The sequence below is a fragment of the Bos indicus genome, chromosome 11 (genome assembly GCF_029378745.1).
Source record: "Bos indicus isolate NIAB-ARS_2022 breed Sahiwal x Tharparkar chromosome 11, NIAB-ARS_B.indTharparkar_mat_pri_1.0, whole genome shotgun sequence".
Lineage (NCBI taxonomy): Eukaryota > Metazoa > Chordata > Mammalia > Artiodactyla > Bovidae > Bos > Bos indicus.
In genome coordinates this window covers 74,955,345-74,974,750 of record NC_091770.1, presented here as the reverse complement: position 1 = coordinate 74,974,750, position 19,406 = coordinate 74,955,345, and the positions used below count along the sequence as shown (strand labels likewise).

Here is a 19,406-nt window from a genome sequence, read left to right as displayed (position 1 = left end):
ATCCCACTCCTATGCATATACCTTGAGGAAACCAAAACTGAAAAAGACACATATATCCCATTGTTTACTGCAGCACTATTTACAATAGCTAGAACATAGATGCAACCTAGATGTCCATGGACAGATAAACGGATAAAGAAGTTGTGGTATATATACACAATGGACTATTAGTCATAAAAAGAAATGCATTTGAGTCAGTTCTGATGAGGTGGATGAACTTAGAATCTATTATACAGAGTGAAGTGAGTCAGAAAGAGAAAGATAAATATTGTATTCTAATGCATATATATGGAATCTAGAAAAGTGGTACTGAAGAATTTATGTACAGGGCAGCAGTGGAGAAACAGGCATAGAGAACAGACTTAGGGACTTCAGAAGAGGGGAGGAGAGGGTGAGATGTATGGAAAGAGTAACATGGAAACTTACATTACCACATGTAAAATGGATAGCCAACGGGACTTTGTTGTATAGCTCAGGAAACTCAAACAGGGGCTCTGTATCAATCTAGAGGGGTGGGATGGGGCGGGCGATGGGAGACTGATTCAAAAGCGAAGGGATATATGTGTGCCTATGGCTGACCGATGTTGAGGTTTGACAGAAAACAACAAAATTCTGTAAAGCAATTATCCTTCAATAAATTTTAAAAAATTACAATCTGAACCAAACAGCAAACAATCAAATACGATAATTAAATTTGCCATTAACAGAACTGATTTTAACGCATAAAGAGCTTATATGCACAGTATTTTAACCAAAACTACCTTCTTATACAAAGGATGTAAACAATTCAAAAAGAAAATAGAAAGAAGTAACTTTTTAAAAATGATCATTCATTTAACAATTTTTGACTACTTCCTATGTTGAATGCCTTGGCCCAAAGTATCCACCAATACACTGTTACTACAGAGCTCATGACTCAGTGTATTTATTGGAAAAAGGAAATAAATTAATAAGCAACAACCTTTGAGTACATGGTGCTATTAGAGACTCACAGATAACTTTCCTGAAAAAGCGTTATGGAAGCACAAAAATCCAACAGATCAAAGGCAGAAAGCATGAATTTCAAGAAATACAAACAGGATGTACAAAGGAACAGAGGCCAAAAAAATCTCTTGCCCTTTGGGGTAGTGGATATAGTTCATTACAGCCAGCTTCTTTCAAGGTTTTAGGATAATGTAGGGGTAAAGATCAGAGAAGGCAATGGCACCCCACTCCAGTACTCTTGCCTGGAAAATCCCATGGACGGCAGAGCCTGGAAGGCTGAAGTCTGTGGGGTCACAAAGAGTCTGACACAACTGAGTGACTTCATTTTCACTTTTCACTTTCATGCATTGGAGAAGGAAATGGCAACCCACTCCAGTACTCTTGCCTGGAGAATCCCAGGGACGGGGGAGCCTGATGGGCTGCCGTCTATGGGGTCACACAGAGTCGGACACGACTGAAGCGACTTAGCAGCAGCAGCAGCAGCAAACAGTAGGAAAGATGACCAGTTAGAGGTATGCTATATGATAACTCAGGCATGAGATGTTAATAACAGTGTAGACAAGAATACTAGCAGAGGAGGTAGAAGGAAGAGCTTGAGATTAGACTTATTTAGTAAGAAAAATCTGTAGGACTGGGTCATTTACTGGATATAGAAGGGAAGAAAGAGAAAGAGTTGAGAATGGTGTCCAATTTCAGTCAGGACAATGGAATGGATAGTAGCTCAGAGGACTGATGGGAAGAGAAGGAGAGACACAAGCAAGCACACACTGAAAGATCTGTGACACAATGTAGGGTGACAGGCAGCTGGACAAAGCTTAAAACCCAGAAGTGATGGAGGCTTGAGAAAGATCTGATAGTTACTATCAAAGGTGACAAATAATGAAAACATTCAGAAACATCATTTATCTATTAGATTGGTAAACTGAAGATTATAATACTCTTGTTAGTAAGTAGATGGTGGGAAAATTGGTATTCTCATGAATAGTGAGAATGGAAAAAAGCACAACTTTCCGAAATTAAATATGGCAAATATATGCCAAAATGTAATACATCCAAGGATATTCTATAATGCATTCTACTCCCAAAGATTCCCTTATCTCTGAGTGCTCTCTACATTTTTTCCCACAGTAGTTATCTTCTAACATTTCATCTAGCATGCTGACTGTTTTACTGTCTGTCTACATCTGAAATGAAAGTTGAATAAGGGCAGGCATCTTAACATGGATCCAATTACCTAGAGCAACATCTGGCACACAATAAGCACTTGACAAAAGATCCGCAGGAGTGAAAGACTACATGAAAGAATGAATGGTTCATATACATAAAAAGGTATTATTTTCATCTATCTAGTTGGTAAAGATTTTAAAAGACAAACAGTGCTCAGAAATGAAAAGGGAATAGAAACATAACCCTTTCATACATTAGTGATGAAATATAAATTGGTACAACCTTTCTGGAAGGCAATTTAACAACCTCTATCAGATTTTTAAACATATATACACTTTGACCACAGCATCAGTTTTTAAAATCTTCCCTAAGGTCTGCATCAGAAAATGGTATAAAGATATATACTTAGAGAGATGTCTATCATAAATAAGTACTGTTTATAAAATAGGAAAAGTGGAAACTTCCATTTCTATCAATAAGGTTATTATAAACTGTGAAACATTTAAAAAATACTATGCAGTTACTGTTTTAAAATAATGACATTAGACATATATTGACATAAAATAAAATTCCAAACATAGTTAGGAGGGAAAGGCAAGTTACATTAAAAGTCTTATAGAAGAATATAAATTATATAAAGTAATATATGGGTCTGTCTATATGGATAGCAAGAATACCAAAGTGTGGTCACCAAAATGTTAACAAATATTACCTTCAGGTGCTTGGGCTTTAATTTTACTTTCTTCTTTAAGCTCTTTTTTACTTGAATTCTCTACAGAGTATATCATCTTTCTAATCAGAAAAAACAAGGCTATTTTCATTTGGAGAACCTCAGAAAGTTCTGTTTTTAATCCCTTTATGGTAATATACAGTAAGAAAGAAAACTTATTTTCCATCATAAGGGTTCTTTACCAGATCGATAGGCCTTAAATACTTTGACTTCTATTTCATCGTAAATATAAAGAAAAGATTTCAACAGTTTTAGGAAACTAATCCAGAAACAGAAACTCACCATCAATGCCTGAGCTAGCGTTACTGACACCAGCATTCAAGTCATGCTTTCTACTTGTCCAGCATCTTTTCTGTATTAATCTGGCATGCTAACACATGTTGCTCAAACAAAAAAGCCAAACCAAACCAAATCAACAAAAACAAAATACGTGTGCAACCCTTATTAAAGGCTTATACTTCTTGGAAAGTGTGAAAAATCATATTGTCCAACCTACGAATAAAAACCTATTAAGCTTAGAAATCAATTTGGAAACCACATAGTACAACAGAAGGAATATGATCCCAGGAAACAAACAGTACCAAGTCTGCCCCCTGCTAGCAGCATGATCATGGGCAATTTACTTAACTTCTTTGTACTTCAGTTTCCTCATCTATAAAATGATGATACCACAAATGCTAAATGACTGTTGAGAGGCCTATATGTATTACCATATATGAAGCCCCAGCTTTATACACCTACCACATGTCTAGTTTGTAATAAGCAACAAATGCTAACTCCTATACTCAAAAGGACAGCAACTGTCACCATTTTTTCTGTGAAGCATTTCTGGACTTCCCTATGCAAACCTGTTAGTTCTGTTTTCAAAACACCAGCCATATCCTAATGCTTGTCAACCGCAAGAACAAGAACTTTTCCAGAATAAGAACTATATCTTATTCATGTTTCCAGCACCTAGTACAGTGCCTGGCACAGGGTTTAAAAAAAAATGGCAGAATGAGTAAATAAACAAACTAATTTTATCAAAACATCTCTTTAAAAAGTTCATCCTAGGATACAGCTGTCTCACTACGAAATCAAAGTCAAATCAATGAATTGGAAAAGCTTATGCAAAAGAGCAATTTCTTCAGAAAGGCTAAATCAAACAAAATAAACCATGGCACTGATATACATTAAGTCAGGGACAGAATGTTCTTAATATAAAATTTAAAAACTTGTCTTTTGATAGTTTCTTGGCTTCTACTATGTATTTCAAATTCAAACAACTAAAACTGTTAAAACAAATAGCACACACACAGCTAACCAGGTGAAAGTCAGAAAAAAATGATCATTTGGTTTTCCCTTAATAAACAGATTTGTAAAATTACTAAAATAGTGTAAGAAAACTTCCCAGAGGGCATAAAAGAAAGGCTCTGCCAGTGGAATACAAAAGTTTCTAACAGGATAGTTTGCTGTTAAAGAGTAAATTAAAGTGATTTAGTCTCATTTTAAAAACTGAAAAACAAGGAAGGGTTATCAATGCAAATAATCAAATTAACATTTCACCAAAATCTACATGAGAGAAACTTCATTAATGTTGAAGACTTAAATTCATTCAAAATCTCTCTAAAGAAACATTACTTAAAAAAATACACACAATGTCTTCTAAAAGAAGTCCTATTAGACCTACCTGACTGGAGCATTATGGTTCTTCAACTATCCTGGTAATTATGTAAATGTAAGTGATGATGCTGTCACTATGTGAAAACTATTTAATCTCTTACTTTAAAATTACATTAGCACTAAAATTGTTTACCTATTGAAGTGTATAGCAAAAGCTGCTTTACTGTAAGTAAAGGTAAATAGAAAAAACATAAAATCTAAATTAGAAAGTGTAAACTAATGAGGTTTTGGACAATCAGAAAGTTATTGACTTAATTACTAAGCAATTTCTAACTCAAAATCTCTTTATTACTCTAGAGTCCTAAATTATCATGTGAAACTTATTACAATCAAAATACTCTAGATCACAGTAAATATTTCATTTCTGTTCAGTTGAACTAAAAAGCAAGAATACTGGGGACATGGATTGACTTTCAAAAGATAACCCTTCCTTCCACGCTACTCAAAAAAAAAAAAGAATCCCACAATCAGTTTAAGGAAAAATATCTTTAGGTGACCAATAAGCCAAATTACTACCACATAAAAACAAAAGCACAATATAAATTTTTCAGAATTATGTCCAAACAACAGAAAAAAAAAGTCCTCAAGTTATAACCATAAGTAAAAATATACTGCAATTCTAACCATAAAGTAGTAAAAGTCACTCTAAGTTGAAAAAAATTTGATATAAATTGCTTACATTGTAAAATGAAGATAAGGTTTATGTACAGCAGCAGCTGATGACTGTTTCTTTGGTGATCCTGAGTGACAACTTGTCTCGAAAATTGATAAAGCATTCTCATCTTCACTGTCATCTAAAATCAAAGTTTCTATATCTGTTTTAAAAAGAACACAAAGATTATGAGGCTTAAGAAATCATTTAATATTACTGACCTACCAAAGCTAAGGAAAACTGCTTAAAAGAACAAGTGGCAGTAACAAGTAATCTATCAAACAACACAAACTGACCAGGCAAATTGACAAACTACAGTATTTTGAGTAAGTTTACAAATGGAACCAATGTAATTCTTTCACCTTTACAGACTACTTAAGTATTATGAGATACATTTTTGGAGAATAACTAAAAGAAGTCTGGAAAAGAAATGGCACTCTCATAAAGTTCTCACCTACTTACTAAGAATCTCTAAGTTAATTTTTACCAAAACCAGTACATTTAATATAAAATGGTTTAATAGAGTCATTGAAGTATGGCCCAGTTCTTACAAAAGCAACAAGGAATAAATTGACCTTTATTTTTCTCACATGGCATACACACACATATTTCAAGGAAAATCTAGTGGAGAAGGCAATTGCACCCCACTCCAGTACTCTTGCCTGGAAAATCCCATGGACAGAGGATCATGGTGGGCTGCAGTCCATGGGGTCACTACGAGTCAGACACGACTGAGCGACTTCACTTTCACTTTTCACTTTCATGCATTGGAGAAGGAAATGGCAACCCGCTCCAGTGTTCTTGCCTGGAGAGTCCCAGGGACCGGGGAGCCTGGTAGGCTGCCGTCTATGGGGTCGCACAGAGTTGGACACGACTGAAGTGACTTAGCAGCAGCAGCAGTCTAGTTAAGAAGGGACTCAGGAATTTAGTGGCAAAAAAGCCAATCTTAGAAAACACACTCATTCAAATAACATTAGTCTCTTTATGGGTCTTAAGTTACTGCTCAATGAACAACTGGAACTAAAATTCCTATTGAGAGTGCCATACTTAAGTATTTACCTAGACTACAACCTAAAGTATTATAGCTGTAATTCATACATACTTAACAAAAGTGTCAATTCATTCAATAAAAAGCAATGCTACATGTATAGGAGAAATGGGAAGAAATTAAAATTGACAGAAATCATACCCTTTCCCAAAGAAAACAAGGAAAAAAAGAGGCATGCTTTCTAAAATGAGATCATGAATTGTGCTGGCAGACAGAGCACAGTTCAGTGGCTTTTAAAAGTCAAATATTTAACATGACTAATATTATAAACATTAATCAAATAATTAAGTACCATTTGATTGATAATTCATATACAAAGACACTTGCTAAGAAAAACATTAAAGACCAAAATAATCCAGAATAATATACCTAAATAACTAAAAAATATTATTAATAATCAAAGTGATTTCTTCCTTCCACTGGCATATGAAGAAAAAAAATGGATCTAAAGCATACTTAATACTTATGGGGAAAAAAGTGGTAAGAAAACATAGCTAATAATGTCATAACAAAATTCTCAAATGGAAATAAAGAAGTTATAATCTTTCAGAAGAGAAGGTAGATTTTTATGATTTTCTAAAGGCAACATAGATTTTTTTAATTAGGGAAAATATACAGATTCTCGATTATGAAAATCAGAGACAAGAAATGTACAGCTCATGACAGAGTAGCTGGCTCACATATAGTATCTATTCTCCTCATTTGACAAATTTAAGAAATCAAGTAATCAATGTGATATTTCATGAGAATCTACCCTAAAAAATAAAGTTTCTGAAAAATATATTTATAACAGCAAAATTCATTGATTACTGATGATTTCTAGTCTATATAACAGTTATAATGTTAACGTAATTCACTAACAATTTTCTATACAGTGAAAACTACATGCTAAACAAAGAAAATTAAGACAATTTTTAAAAATTGCTGTCTTCAAAGTTCATGGGCTTTACTTTGATTAGCATACAAACCTAAAATTTTCCTATAAATGAGTAGCATTTTCTGAAGTAGCTTTCTATTTTTTTCTCAAATCCAAACTACAGTCATGAGGCCAGAAATCAAGACCATCTATAATCAGGTTCTACTTTATTCCCTCACCAATAAACTGTGGAAAATTCTGAAAGAGATGGGAATACCAGACCGCCTGACCTGCCTCTTGAGAAACCTATATGCAGGTCAGGAAGCAACAGTTAGAACTGGACATGGAACAACAGACTGGTTCCAAATAGGAAAAGGAGTATGTCAAGGCTGTATATTGTCATCCCGCTTATTTAACTTATATGCAGAGTACATTATGAGAAACGCTGGGCTGGAAGAAGCACAAGCTGGAATCAAGATTGCCAGGAGAAATATCAATAACCTCAGATATGCAGATGACACCACCCTTATGGCAGAGAGTGAAGAGGAACTAAACAGCCTCTTGATGAAAGTGAAAGAGGAGAGTGAAAAAGTTGGCTTAAAGCTCAACATTCAGAAAATGAAGATCATGGCATCTGGTCCCATCACTACATGGGAAATAGATGGGGAAACAGTGGAAACAGTGTCAGACTTTATTTTTTGGGGCTCCAGAATCACTACAGATGGTGATTGCAGCCATGAAATTAAAAGACGCTTACTCCTTAGAAGAAAAGTTATGACCAACCTAGATAGCATATTGAAAAGCAGAGACATTACTTTGCCAACAAAGGTCCGTCTAGTCAAGGCTATGGTTTTTCCAGTAGTAATGTATGGATGCGTGAGTTGGACTGTGAAGAAAGCTGAGCACCGGAGAACTGATGTTTTTGAACTGTGGTGTTGGAGAAGACTCTTGAGAGTCCCTTGGATTGCAAGGAGATCCAACCAGTCCATTCTAAAGGAGATCAGCCCTGGGTGTTCTTTGGAAGGAATGATGCTAAAGCTGAAACTCCAGTACTTTGGCCACCTCATGCGAAGAGTTGACTCACTGGAAAAGACTCTGATGCTGGGAGGGATTGGGGGCAGAAGGAAAAGGGGACGACAGAGGATGAGATGGCTGGATGGCATCACCGACTCGATGGACGTGAGTTTGAGTGAACTCCGGGAGATGGTGATGGACAGGGAGGCCTGGCATGCTGCGATTCATGGGGTCACAGAGTCGGATGGAACTGAACTGAACTGAATAAACTACACTCCATTAGCACATACTATGGAGTGCTGTGCCAATAATAGCAATATGATGAGCTAAATCCAGAGGGACATTATTACAACATGGTTAAGAGCACTGCCTCTGGAGTTGGGCTCCCTGGATTTGAGCAAGACCTAGAACTTACTAAGTGACCCTATATAAGTGAATATCTTCATTTTTGATAGAGTAAGAGTACCTACCCCACAAGATTGTTATGAGGATTAATAAATGACAATTTATGTAAGCACTTTATAATAATAAGAGAAATGTAAACCAATACTATTACAGTCAACTTTCCTAAAGATGCTAACACTCCTATATTAAGATAGTCAGATAGTCCCAAGAGTGAACAAACAGAACAAGTATCCATTCATTATTCTTACAGACACTGAGTAGGCAACTACTGTATGCTAGGCATATGCTAGGCCTAGAATACAGTGGCAAATGAAATAGATACATCTCCTATATTCATGGCAAATATAAAAGAGTAACACACAAATACTTTTATAAGGATATTCAATTTATTTACTTATGCCCATACTTATCATTTTAACAATATGAAAAGAGAATTTATACTACCTTCTTTCTTATCACTCTGGCTAATCTCAGCATGAGGAAACACTTTTTGCAGGACGGCTAGGATGTTGTTGAAGCTTCTTTCCAGCAGTGGTTTTATGATGGGAGACAGTGCATGTCCCGAAGACATGACAGCACGCTGGGAAGCAGGCACAATATTCTGCATTGCATGATAAAAATCTTGGGCGTTGAGCACAATTGAGGAAACATCTAGCTGCAGTTTATGACTGCTAGCATAGATCTGGGGATAACGCCTCCGGAGGGCAATCAGGGCAGCTTCAGTGCACAGGGCCTTGATATCAGCTCCACAATAGCCTAATGCACAAAAGGAAAAGGATAATAAAGGTAAGTCCAGTTTTCCAAGTACCAGTTATATTTTGCAAATATGCACATCTTTATCCAAAAAACTAATACTAAATCAGTTATTATGGGCAATTTTACTAGCAAAATGAAAAATGACCCTTTAAAAACACCTAATAAAACCATTTATTCATTAACTAAAAATGCTTTGAATATGTTAACAAATACATAAACTAATGATATTAAAAGAAGTCATATATTTTTGTGCCAAAACCACTGATTATAATGTTCATCTTTCTTCAAGAAAGGTTTTAAGAAAAATAACATCATATCAATCCTTCATCAATATTCCTAATCATCAGTTTAGTCCTTAAGGCATTAGTTTTCCATAAATTTTTCTAATATTACTTATTTCAAACATATATAATGGAGCAGTACAAAGTAGTATACATAAGCAGAAACTTCGAAATCAGAGCTATTCTACTACCAACTCTGAGTGCAAGGTAGAAGCGGGTTAATATCTAAGTATCCCCAAAACTATAAAGTTGTAAGCATCTCTGATAATTCCAAAGGTATTAAAAGGAATGAGAATTCTTCCATTTTTCACATTAATTTCCTTTTTATATTTACTTTTAAAGCGATTGATAATCTAGTTCAAAGGGCTACAGAGACATGAGGCATCATCCATCATTAAGTTAAATAACTGATCGAGCTGCCAGTAAAGTCAGTCATTTCATTCATTTGAGCAACAAATACATAGAAAAATATATGAACTGTTCGGTCTTTAACACAAAACAAAGGAGAAAAACTCAAACTAGTCACGGTTGGTTTTTTACATTACCGATCAAATCTACATTTGGCCACCTTTGTCAATTATGCCAGCAGGGGGAACCACTCAAACTAGTTACAGAACATTAGTCCCTAAGCTCTTCCAGGAATGTTATCAGATTTATTTCATTTTATATCTTACAATGACCTTGTAGAACACTTACATACTGAAATTAAAATGGTGATTAGACAGGAAAACTACAAGCAGAGAAGAAATACTCCCAGATTAACTGGCAGAAAAAGAACATTAAGGAACAAAACCATATAAATCAAACTGACTCACACATCTATAATAAACTATATCCCTATTATCAGTAAAGATCACCTTAATCAAGTCCTACATGCAACAGAAAACTCCTTACCCTGCTCTCCTTTTTCCACAGTACTTATCACCTTATCATTTACCTAATATTTTTATTATGTGCCTTCCCCAACTAGAAAATGACCTCTAGATTATTTGTCTTGTTCACTAACTGTTTATCTATCTCAAATACCAAGAACAATGTCTGGCCTGGCATTCAATAGATACCCAATAATTTCCTGAGTGAAAGAATGCATGAAAAGAGAAAAGAGTAACAGCAACGTTATAGTCTGGAAACATAAAACCGTTAAGTTACCATGTATTACAGGAAAGGGGGAACAATGAATCATATCTACTAGGCTTCTTTTTTTTTCCCAAGAAATTTAAGCTCTTTTATTATTAAACCAACTTACTGGGACTAAAAATTTCAACTAAAATTATTAAGTATTCTATTTTTAAAAGGAACATTTATTAAGAGGTAGGGGAAAACTTACTATGTCCTATGACAATTTAATTCAGAAAAGGATAAGCAGATGAAGCTTGGACACTGTCCCATATCAGCAATCAATTTCCCAAAAATTCCTCAGAAAAAAACAAGTTTACCACTCAGTTCAGTTCAGTCGCTCAGTAGTGTGGTTGCAACCCCATGGACTGCAGCACACCAGGCTTCCCTGTCCTTTACCAACTCCTGGAGCTTGCTCAAACTCATATCCATTGAGTCGCTGATGCCTTCCAACCATCTCATCCTCTATCGTCCTCTTCTCCTCCAGCTTTCAATCTTTCTCAGCATCAGGGTCTTTTCCAATGAGGCAGTTCTTTACATCAGGTGGCCAAAGTATTGGAGCTTCAGCTTCAGCATCAATCCTTCCAATGAATATCCAATTCCTTTAAGATTGATTGGTTTGATCTCCTAGCAGTCCAAGGGACTCTCAAGAGTCTTCTCCAGCACCACAGTTCAAAAGCATCAATTCTTTGGCACTCAGCTTTCTTTATGGTCCAACTCTCATATCCATACATGATTACTGGATAAACTATAGCTTTGACTATATGAACCTTTGTAAGCAAAGTAATATCTCTGCTTTTTAATATGCTGTCTAGGTTGGTCATAGCTTTTCTTTCAAGGAGCAAGTGTCTTTTAATTTCATAGCTGCAGTCATCAAGTGCAGTGATTTTGGAGCCTAAGAAAATAAAGTCTGTCACGGTTTCCACTGTTTCCCCATCTATTTGCCATGAAGTGATAGGACCAGATGCCATGATCTTTGGGTTTTGAATGTTGAGTTGTAAGCCAAGTTTTTTCACTTTCCTCTTTCACTTTCACCAAGAGGCTCTTTAGTTCCTCTTCACTTTCTGCCATAAGGGTGGTGTCATCTGTATATCTGAGGTTATTGATATTTCTCCCGGCAATCTTGATTCTATCTTGTACTTCCTCCAGCCCAGCGTTTCTCACGATGTACTCTGCATATAAGTTAAATAAGCAGGGTGACAATATATTAGCCTTGATGTACTCCTTTCCCAATTTGGAACCAGTCTGTTGTTCCATGTCCAGTTCTAACTGCTGCCTCTTGACCTGCATATAGGTTTCTCAGGAGGCAGGTAAGGTGGTCTATTCCCATCTCTTGAAGAATTTTCCACACTTTGTTGTGATCCACACAGTCAAAGACTTGAGTGTAGTTAATGAAGCAGAAATAGATGTTTTTCTGGAATTCTCTTGCTTTTTCTATGATCCAGCGGATGTTGGCAATTTGATCTCTGGTTCCTTTGATCTCTGCCTTTTCTAAATCCAGCTTGAACATCTGGAAGTTCATGGTTCACGTACTGTTGAAGCCTCACTTGGAGAATTTTGAGCATTACTTTACTAGCCTGTGAGATGAGTGCAATTGTGTGGTAGTTTGAGCATTCTTTGGCATTCCCTTTCTTTGAGATTGGAATGAAAACTGACCTTTTCCAGTCCTGTGGCCACTGCTGAGTTTTCCAAATTTGCTGGCATATTGAGTGCAGCACTTTCACAGCATCATCTGTTAGGATTTGATATAGCTCAGCTGGAATTCCACAACCTCCACTACCTTTGTTCATAGTGCTACTTTCTAAGGCATCACTTGACTTTGCACTCCAGGATATCTGGCTGTAGGTGAGTGATCACACCATCACTCTCTCATTTTATTTTCTACTTCTTAAGGAATGAACATCCCCCCCCCAAAAAAAAACTATCTTTTCCTGTTCCATACATATCTGTGACATTAATTCCACAAAGTAACTGTAGAACACTAGCTCAGACATAAATTAATCAAACAATCCATTTCAGAGGAAGTAAAGAATAAACTACCACCTTCAAAAAAATATAAACCACACTCCTTTTACTTCTTTAAAAGTATATACAGTTACTGAACATCCTATATGATTCAATTTTTAAGTGCTAAAAGTCTAAGTTAAAAAGGAAAAAAAATGCTCAAAAACAATGCGGAACAGAAAAAAGTCATTAAAAGTTATTTTATACAGTAAATGTTGCCCATAACATTTGTGTTTGACATAATATGTTAATAATATAATTAGCAATCTACTGTTCATTTTTTCTTAACTTATTAAAGATAACTTTAGAGTTTATCAACTATAATAGATTCCATTTAAAGAAGTAAATTTTCTTCCCTAAATTATATGGATGTTTTTATATTGACACATTTTATTAACAATACCAAAAATCACATTTGTTAATATCACTGCACTATAGTCTTATCACTATAGTCTTTTAAGTGTTAGCAAGCTGTCAGCTCACAGTGACAAATATAAGTCATACAGCACCCTTTGAGAACTGCTGTGTGGCTTATTATCCATTTTGTTAAAAAAAAATTCTAATTTTTTCCTTGAAAGTTTGAATTTCATCATTAGTAATAAAGTTTTACTTGAAAAAAATAAATTTTCACATGGATTATCATGACCAATAGACTATAAATTACAGGATTTATCTTTGTTATATTTGTTCATGAATGAGAATTACTAGTTTATATCTGTGGTTGTCAACCTTGACTAGCCTTCTGAATAAACAATGAAAATGAATAAAAAATAGGTTACCAACAAACGTAGTGAATCAGAATCACTAAGTGGTGGTTTAATATCATAAATGTGTATTTTGAGAAAACTACCAGTCAATCTGATAAACAAAAAATTGAGAACTACTGAGTTAATAATGTATTTTCCTTTTGTTTAGTCACTAAGTCAGGTCTGATTCTTTTGCAACCCCACGGACTGTAGCAATACTTTATACACTTCCCTTACTAGACTCTAAAACAGGATTAAAGGTGTATCATAACTAGGCTAAATAGGTTATATCAAGTGTGATCACATGTCCTGGTTTAGGCCGCTTGCCTAAACAGCATTTTTTTTTCACTCTCAAAGGGTCCTGGTTTAGAAAATAGATGTATGACTATTCTAGAAATACTGAAATATAGCCTCTTTTGAGAGTTAGAAGTTGATATTAGAGAAAATATCAATATCCCTTCCGTAAGAATTCCATAACTATACCAGTTCTACCATTACAATTCTAATAGTCTGATAAACACACATATCTTAGACACACACAAAAAAAGCATTTTGAGTACTGTTAGGATGGAGATTTGTCTGAAAGACTGAAAGTATAAACTATTCAAAGAGGCTATAAACTAGGAAAGGCAATAAAATTTTATGAAGCTACTTTTTCAGTAAAATACCAAACAGTGAAGGTCCACAAGCTAAGATGCCTCATTGACAGATACCCTTTCATTGCTTAAACCTTCTTAGTGAAAATGAATAGACAAATATGATTAGATAGAAGATCTTCATTAACTTAAACTCCTACTATTTATGCACATGTTCTGGATACCAAAATTACTTGAAGACTACTAAAAATCACACCTATGAAGCATGCAAACCTCCAAGTACTTGGGAATTCATTTCAAGATAAAAGTTACCAAATCCATAACCTCTAAGAAAAAGTCAACTGTTTTCGGTTCTTCATCAAAAACCTGCTTACTCTTTTGCTAGGCATAAATTTCACTCTATTGAACCCATACATGTTAAAACATCTTTGGGATACATAAGTGGTAACTTCATAATGAATTTAAAGTGTATTGCTATTTCATTCCTGTTTGAAGACTTGCATTTGATTTTTTTTTTAATGTGAATTGGTTTCTTAAATGAAATAAATGTCACAAACAAAATCAGAAGTCAGTTAATTATAATTAATTATATTTTTATGTCACTCTCCAGGAAGAAAATAGTATATATATATAAGCAGATTCTAAACCAGCAACGCCACCCCCAAAAAAGGCAAGAGAAGTTTTTCAGTCCTATAACAAAGTATGTCTTAAAATTTTTTTAACTTAAGAAACTGACTAAAAGCTAAAATAAATAACCTGGTAAAATGAGAAGTAGTGGCCTTTGGAAATTAAAAAGAAAACTGAGAATCTAATATTTAGGATGACGAATTAGAGTATATAATATTTCAGATGGTAGATAGGGTAATAAAAAATAATTTTTAGATTACTCAGGGAATTTCCAAGATTATCTGAAGACTTCTGCTTATTTCAGTTAAGGAGCATTCTGTGACAAATTCACAGACCAATCAACAAAGACTTTCCATTCTGATCTGTACTCTAACACAATATCATAAAAGTAGCAGGAAATAAAAGGGGTCAAATTTTCAAAAAGGGCAAAGACTGGATTTTGTACCAAATACCACCCTCTCCCATAAAGCAGCACAAGGCTTTGCAAAGGTCAAGCCAAATTTACATGAAATGGGTTTGGCGCATGCTCTCTTATACCAGGCAAAGCTTAAACTGGAGTAGTGCTGGAGAGATTTACGTTTTTCTCCTCACCAGAAGATGTCGAGGTCTTTGTGGTTCAAAAGTTGAGGTATGCTGCTTCGGAGATGGAGGTCCCTGTGGATGAAGAGGATAATTCGGATGTAGCTAACTGAATGGACTAATGTTCTATTTAAGTTTTAATTATTTGATGGTGGACCACAATGATTTTTTAACTAAGTTGTTCTTTTTGGTTTTGGTAACTTTAAACTTCTCCCAAGTAGACTGCTGATTGTTAGTGGACTTATTAGGGGAACTTTTCATAATGCTTAAAAAGTTCATGGAGAGATTTTTTTAATCTATATTTTTGAGAGAATGAGAGAAAAATAGACAAAAGACAGAAAAAGAATGAAAGAAAAATACCTGCGTGTATATTCAGCTGCTTAAGACTATATTCATTTTTATTTCAGACCTAATTAGTGCCAAACTCCTGAATTCTAAAACCTCTGAATTCCATCTCCTATGTATGCTCATAAAATACTCTCACCATATCCTTTTAGGGCAACAGTGTTCATTCACTCTGTAGGAGATCTTCTACTCTGTGAATAATTTAACATTAACTTGGAGAGTTTAACATTTAGGGAAATATAGCAGATGTCATTAAGTGTTTTCTTTGAAGACTCCTCTCACTCAACTTCTTTCTACACCACCAGAATGAAGATGAGTCCATCATGTAATCTGCGAAGTAAAAGACTATAGTCCTGCCCTATACATGGATCTTTACCTCTTGTTTAAGCTTATTTTTCTTAGTAAAATTTCTAAAAGGGAACAGTTCCTAAAAGGAGATACTGTAATAAGATTGGAAATCCAGCATTCAATGAAAGGCATTATTACTACGGAGCTTTGTTAATCAAAACACCTAATGGCAGCTAAAATTCTAATTTAGAAGTGTTCAAACTTCAAGTGAAATGTTTAAAATAATTTTTTACATTTGAAAGCAAAGCCATCTATTGCACAAAAATATAATTATACTCATTCACATTCCAAATATAAGGGGAAAGGGAGGCTGAGCAGAACAAACAATGACAATCAAAAATTCAAATAGTAGCACTCACCAACACATTTTTCAGCCAATTCACCTAAAAAAGCATCTGACAATTTTGGATTCCAGTCCCTGGTATGGATCTGTAAAATGTGTTTTCTTGCCTAAGAAGAAAAGCACAGATAAATAAAATCTTGCTTAAGGAAAAAAATACAAATAAAATATCATCAACCCCAAAATGTATCAGATGGAACAAATTCATCAACTAACCATATCCCAGAAAAGCAATTGTTTATTTTAAAAGAAGCATAAACAGCTTGGCATCCGTGTTAACTCTGATTCCCACAATAACCCTGTGAGCTATGTAGTAGAGATCCTTGTTTCACAAACTAGGACATGTAATAGTCTGAGAGGTAAAAGAACTTGACGTAGGACTAGAACTCAAAACTAAATTTCACTTTCCTCCACATCATTTTTACCATCTGAAAATGTATAAGCAAAAAACTTCAATGCATTATAATATCCATAACTTTTAAACAAACTATATATTTAGATTTCTCAGATCCTTTCAGTTCTAATATGCATAAAGTGTCATTACAGTTTGAAGTTGAAGTTTTAGATTAAGTAAAGAAATATAATACACAATGTCATATAAGTTCATGAATGCTTTCACACTTAACACATAACAAAGTAACCTCCATGAATAGTAATTGAATTCACTGAAAAAACCAAAGGTTTACACAATTTTACCTTGATTTTTTTCTTTCAAAATAGCATTCTCTACCTTAAATCTAACTGTATAACACAATCAAAATTTTAACATCTTGGTTCCAAATTAAATTTCTTTTTCTCCCACATTAAAAAAAAAAAGAAACACTGAAGTATAAGAATTCATAATCAGCTGAAAAGTCACATCAGAATGTTTTTTTCACATTTGTCTTCTTTCAGGGGAAAAACAACACTTTCTAAAATTGAACGTCCTTATTGCCTCAATACTGCTACTTGAGTTTCTTAAGATTGAGGAAGTGAAGTCGCTCAGTCATGTCTGACTCTCTGCGACCCCATGGACTGTAGCCAACCAGGCTCCTCCATCCATGGGATTCTCCAGGCAAGAGTACTGGAGTGGGTTGCCATTTCCTTCTCCAGGGGATCCTGGAGATTAAGATTATGAAAAAGCAAATTATAACCAAGATAAAATTATTATTGGCTTGGTGAGGAATCTGGGATCTAGCACCAAGACAAAAAGAACTTGGAAGTTATCAGGATAAATTTTGCTCAAAAGTTGACAAAGTCTGGAATCAGTAGCTATTACTTCAATTCCAAGGTCTAAGTTGGGCATTCAGCTACCAAAAATAAACCAATGCTATAACAAATATTTTCTTTCATATATATATATATATATATAACTTGACGTATGTGAGTTTGAGCAAGCTCAAGGATGGTGAAGAACAGGGAAGCCTGGTGTGTACACACACACACACAAACACATACTTCATAATCAAATGAGAAATAAATCTTAGTATATTGAAAACAGAAACAGTTACCTTTTGATCTGGAAGGTTGAAAAGAAATTCTCTGTCAAAACGACCAGGTCTCCTAAGAGCAGGATCTATAGAATCAAGTCTATTTGTAGCACCAATAACAACAATTTCGCCCCTATTGTCTAATCCATCCATAAGAGCAAGGAGGGTTGACACTATAGAGCTGTAAGAAAATTTTAAAGAGGAAAGAAAGAAAAAGTTGCAAAAACTGCTGCTTATACTAACTTTTATCAGTCTTAAAGATTTTTATACCCATGTTCAAAAGTGAAACTAAGTTCCAATTAACTTTCTCATATTGCTCTAAACAGGTTTAAGTCTTCTGAAGATATGACTGACATAATACACTGGATATGTTTAAAGAACACAAATTGCTGAATTTTGAAGTATGTGAAACTATCACCATTGAGGAAGAAAGTAATATTCATCATGCTCCTCTTTGCACCCTTCGTAATCCATCCCCACCACTCCTCGTTGACCTCTACCCAATCCCTTGGAAACTACTGATCCAAGTTCTGTCACTATACATTAGCTTGCATTACCTAAAATTTTATATAAATGGGATCACACGGTAAATACTTTTCTTCTTCTGGATTCTTTCCCTCAGCATGATTATTTGAAATTGTCTGACTCTTTGTGACCCCATGGACTGCAGCACACCAGGCTTCCCTGTTCTTCACCATCTCCCAGAGCTTGCTCAAACTCACATATGTCAAGTCAGTAATGTCATCCAACCATCTCATTCTCTGTTGTCCCCTTCTCCTCCTGCCTTCAATCTTTCCCAACATCAGGGTCTTTTCTAATGAGTCAGCTCTTCACATCACGTGGCCAAAGTATTAGAGCTTCAGCTTCAAACATCAGTCCTTCCAATGAATATTCAGGATTGATTTCCTTTAGGATTGACTGGTTTGATCTCCTTGCAGTCCAAGGGACTCTCTAGAGTCTTCTCTAACATCACAGCCCAAAGGCATCAATTCTTCAGCAGTCAGCCTTTTTTATTGTCCAGATCTCACATCCACACATGACTACTGGAAAAACCATAGCTTTGACTACAGGGACCTTTGTAGGCAAAGTAATGTCTCTACTTTTTAATATGCTGTCTAGGTTGGTCATAGCTTTTCTTCCAGGGAGCAAGCGCCTTTTAATTTCATGGCTGCAGTCACCATCCACAGTGATTTTGGAGCCCAAAAAACTAAAGTCTGTCACTGTTTCCACTGTTTCCCCATCTATTTGCCATGAAGTGATGGAACCAGATGCCATGATCTTTGTTTTCTGAATGTTGAGTTTAAAGCCAGTTTTTTCACTCTCCTCTTTCACCTTCATCAAGAGGCTCTTTAATTTCTCTTCACTTCCTGCCATAAAGGTTCTGTCATCTGCATATTTGAGGTTATTGACATTTGTCCCAGTAATCTTTACTCCACTTTCTGCTTCATCCAGCCTGGCATTTCACATGATGTATTCTGCATACAAGTTAAATTAGCAGGGTGACAATATACAGCCTTAATGTACTCCTTTCCCAATTTAGAACCAGTCCATTGTTCCCGTATCCAGTTCTAATTGTTGCTTCTTGACCTGCAAACAGGATTCTCAGGAGGCAGGTAAGGTGGTCTCGTATTTCCATCTCTTGAAGAATTTTCCACAGTTTGTTGTGACCCACACAGTCAAA

General features: G+C 35.2%; 1 protein-coding gene across 5 annotated transcripts in view; it reads right to left on the bottom strand.

Annotated features, from left to right (window-relative positions):
- ATAD2B (ATPase family AAA domain containing 2B) overlaps nt 1-19,406 on the bottom strand; it is a 122,278-nt gene that overhangs the window by 53,462 nt on the left and 49,410 nt on the right. For all 5 annotated transcript variants that reach the window (XM_070799081.1, XM_070799080.1, XM_070799082.1 and 2 more), the window contains 4 exons: nt 17,747-17,906; nt 16,276-16,366; nt 8,963-9,274; nt 5,223-5,358 (listed from right to left, as the gene is read on the bottom strand). In XM_070799081.1, coding sequence (XP_070655182.1) covers nt 5,223-5,358; nt 8,963-9,274; nt 16,276-16,366; nt 17,747-17,906 — 699 coding nt within the window. The remainder of the gene's footprint in view (nt 1-5,222; nt 5,359-8,962; nt 9,275-16,275; nt 16,367-17,746; nt 17,907-19,406) is intronic.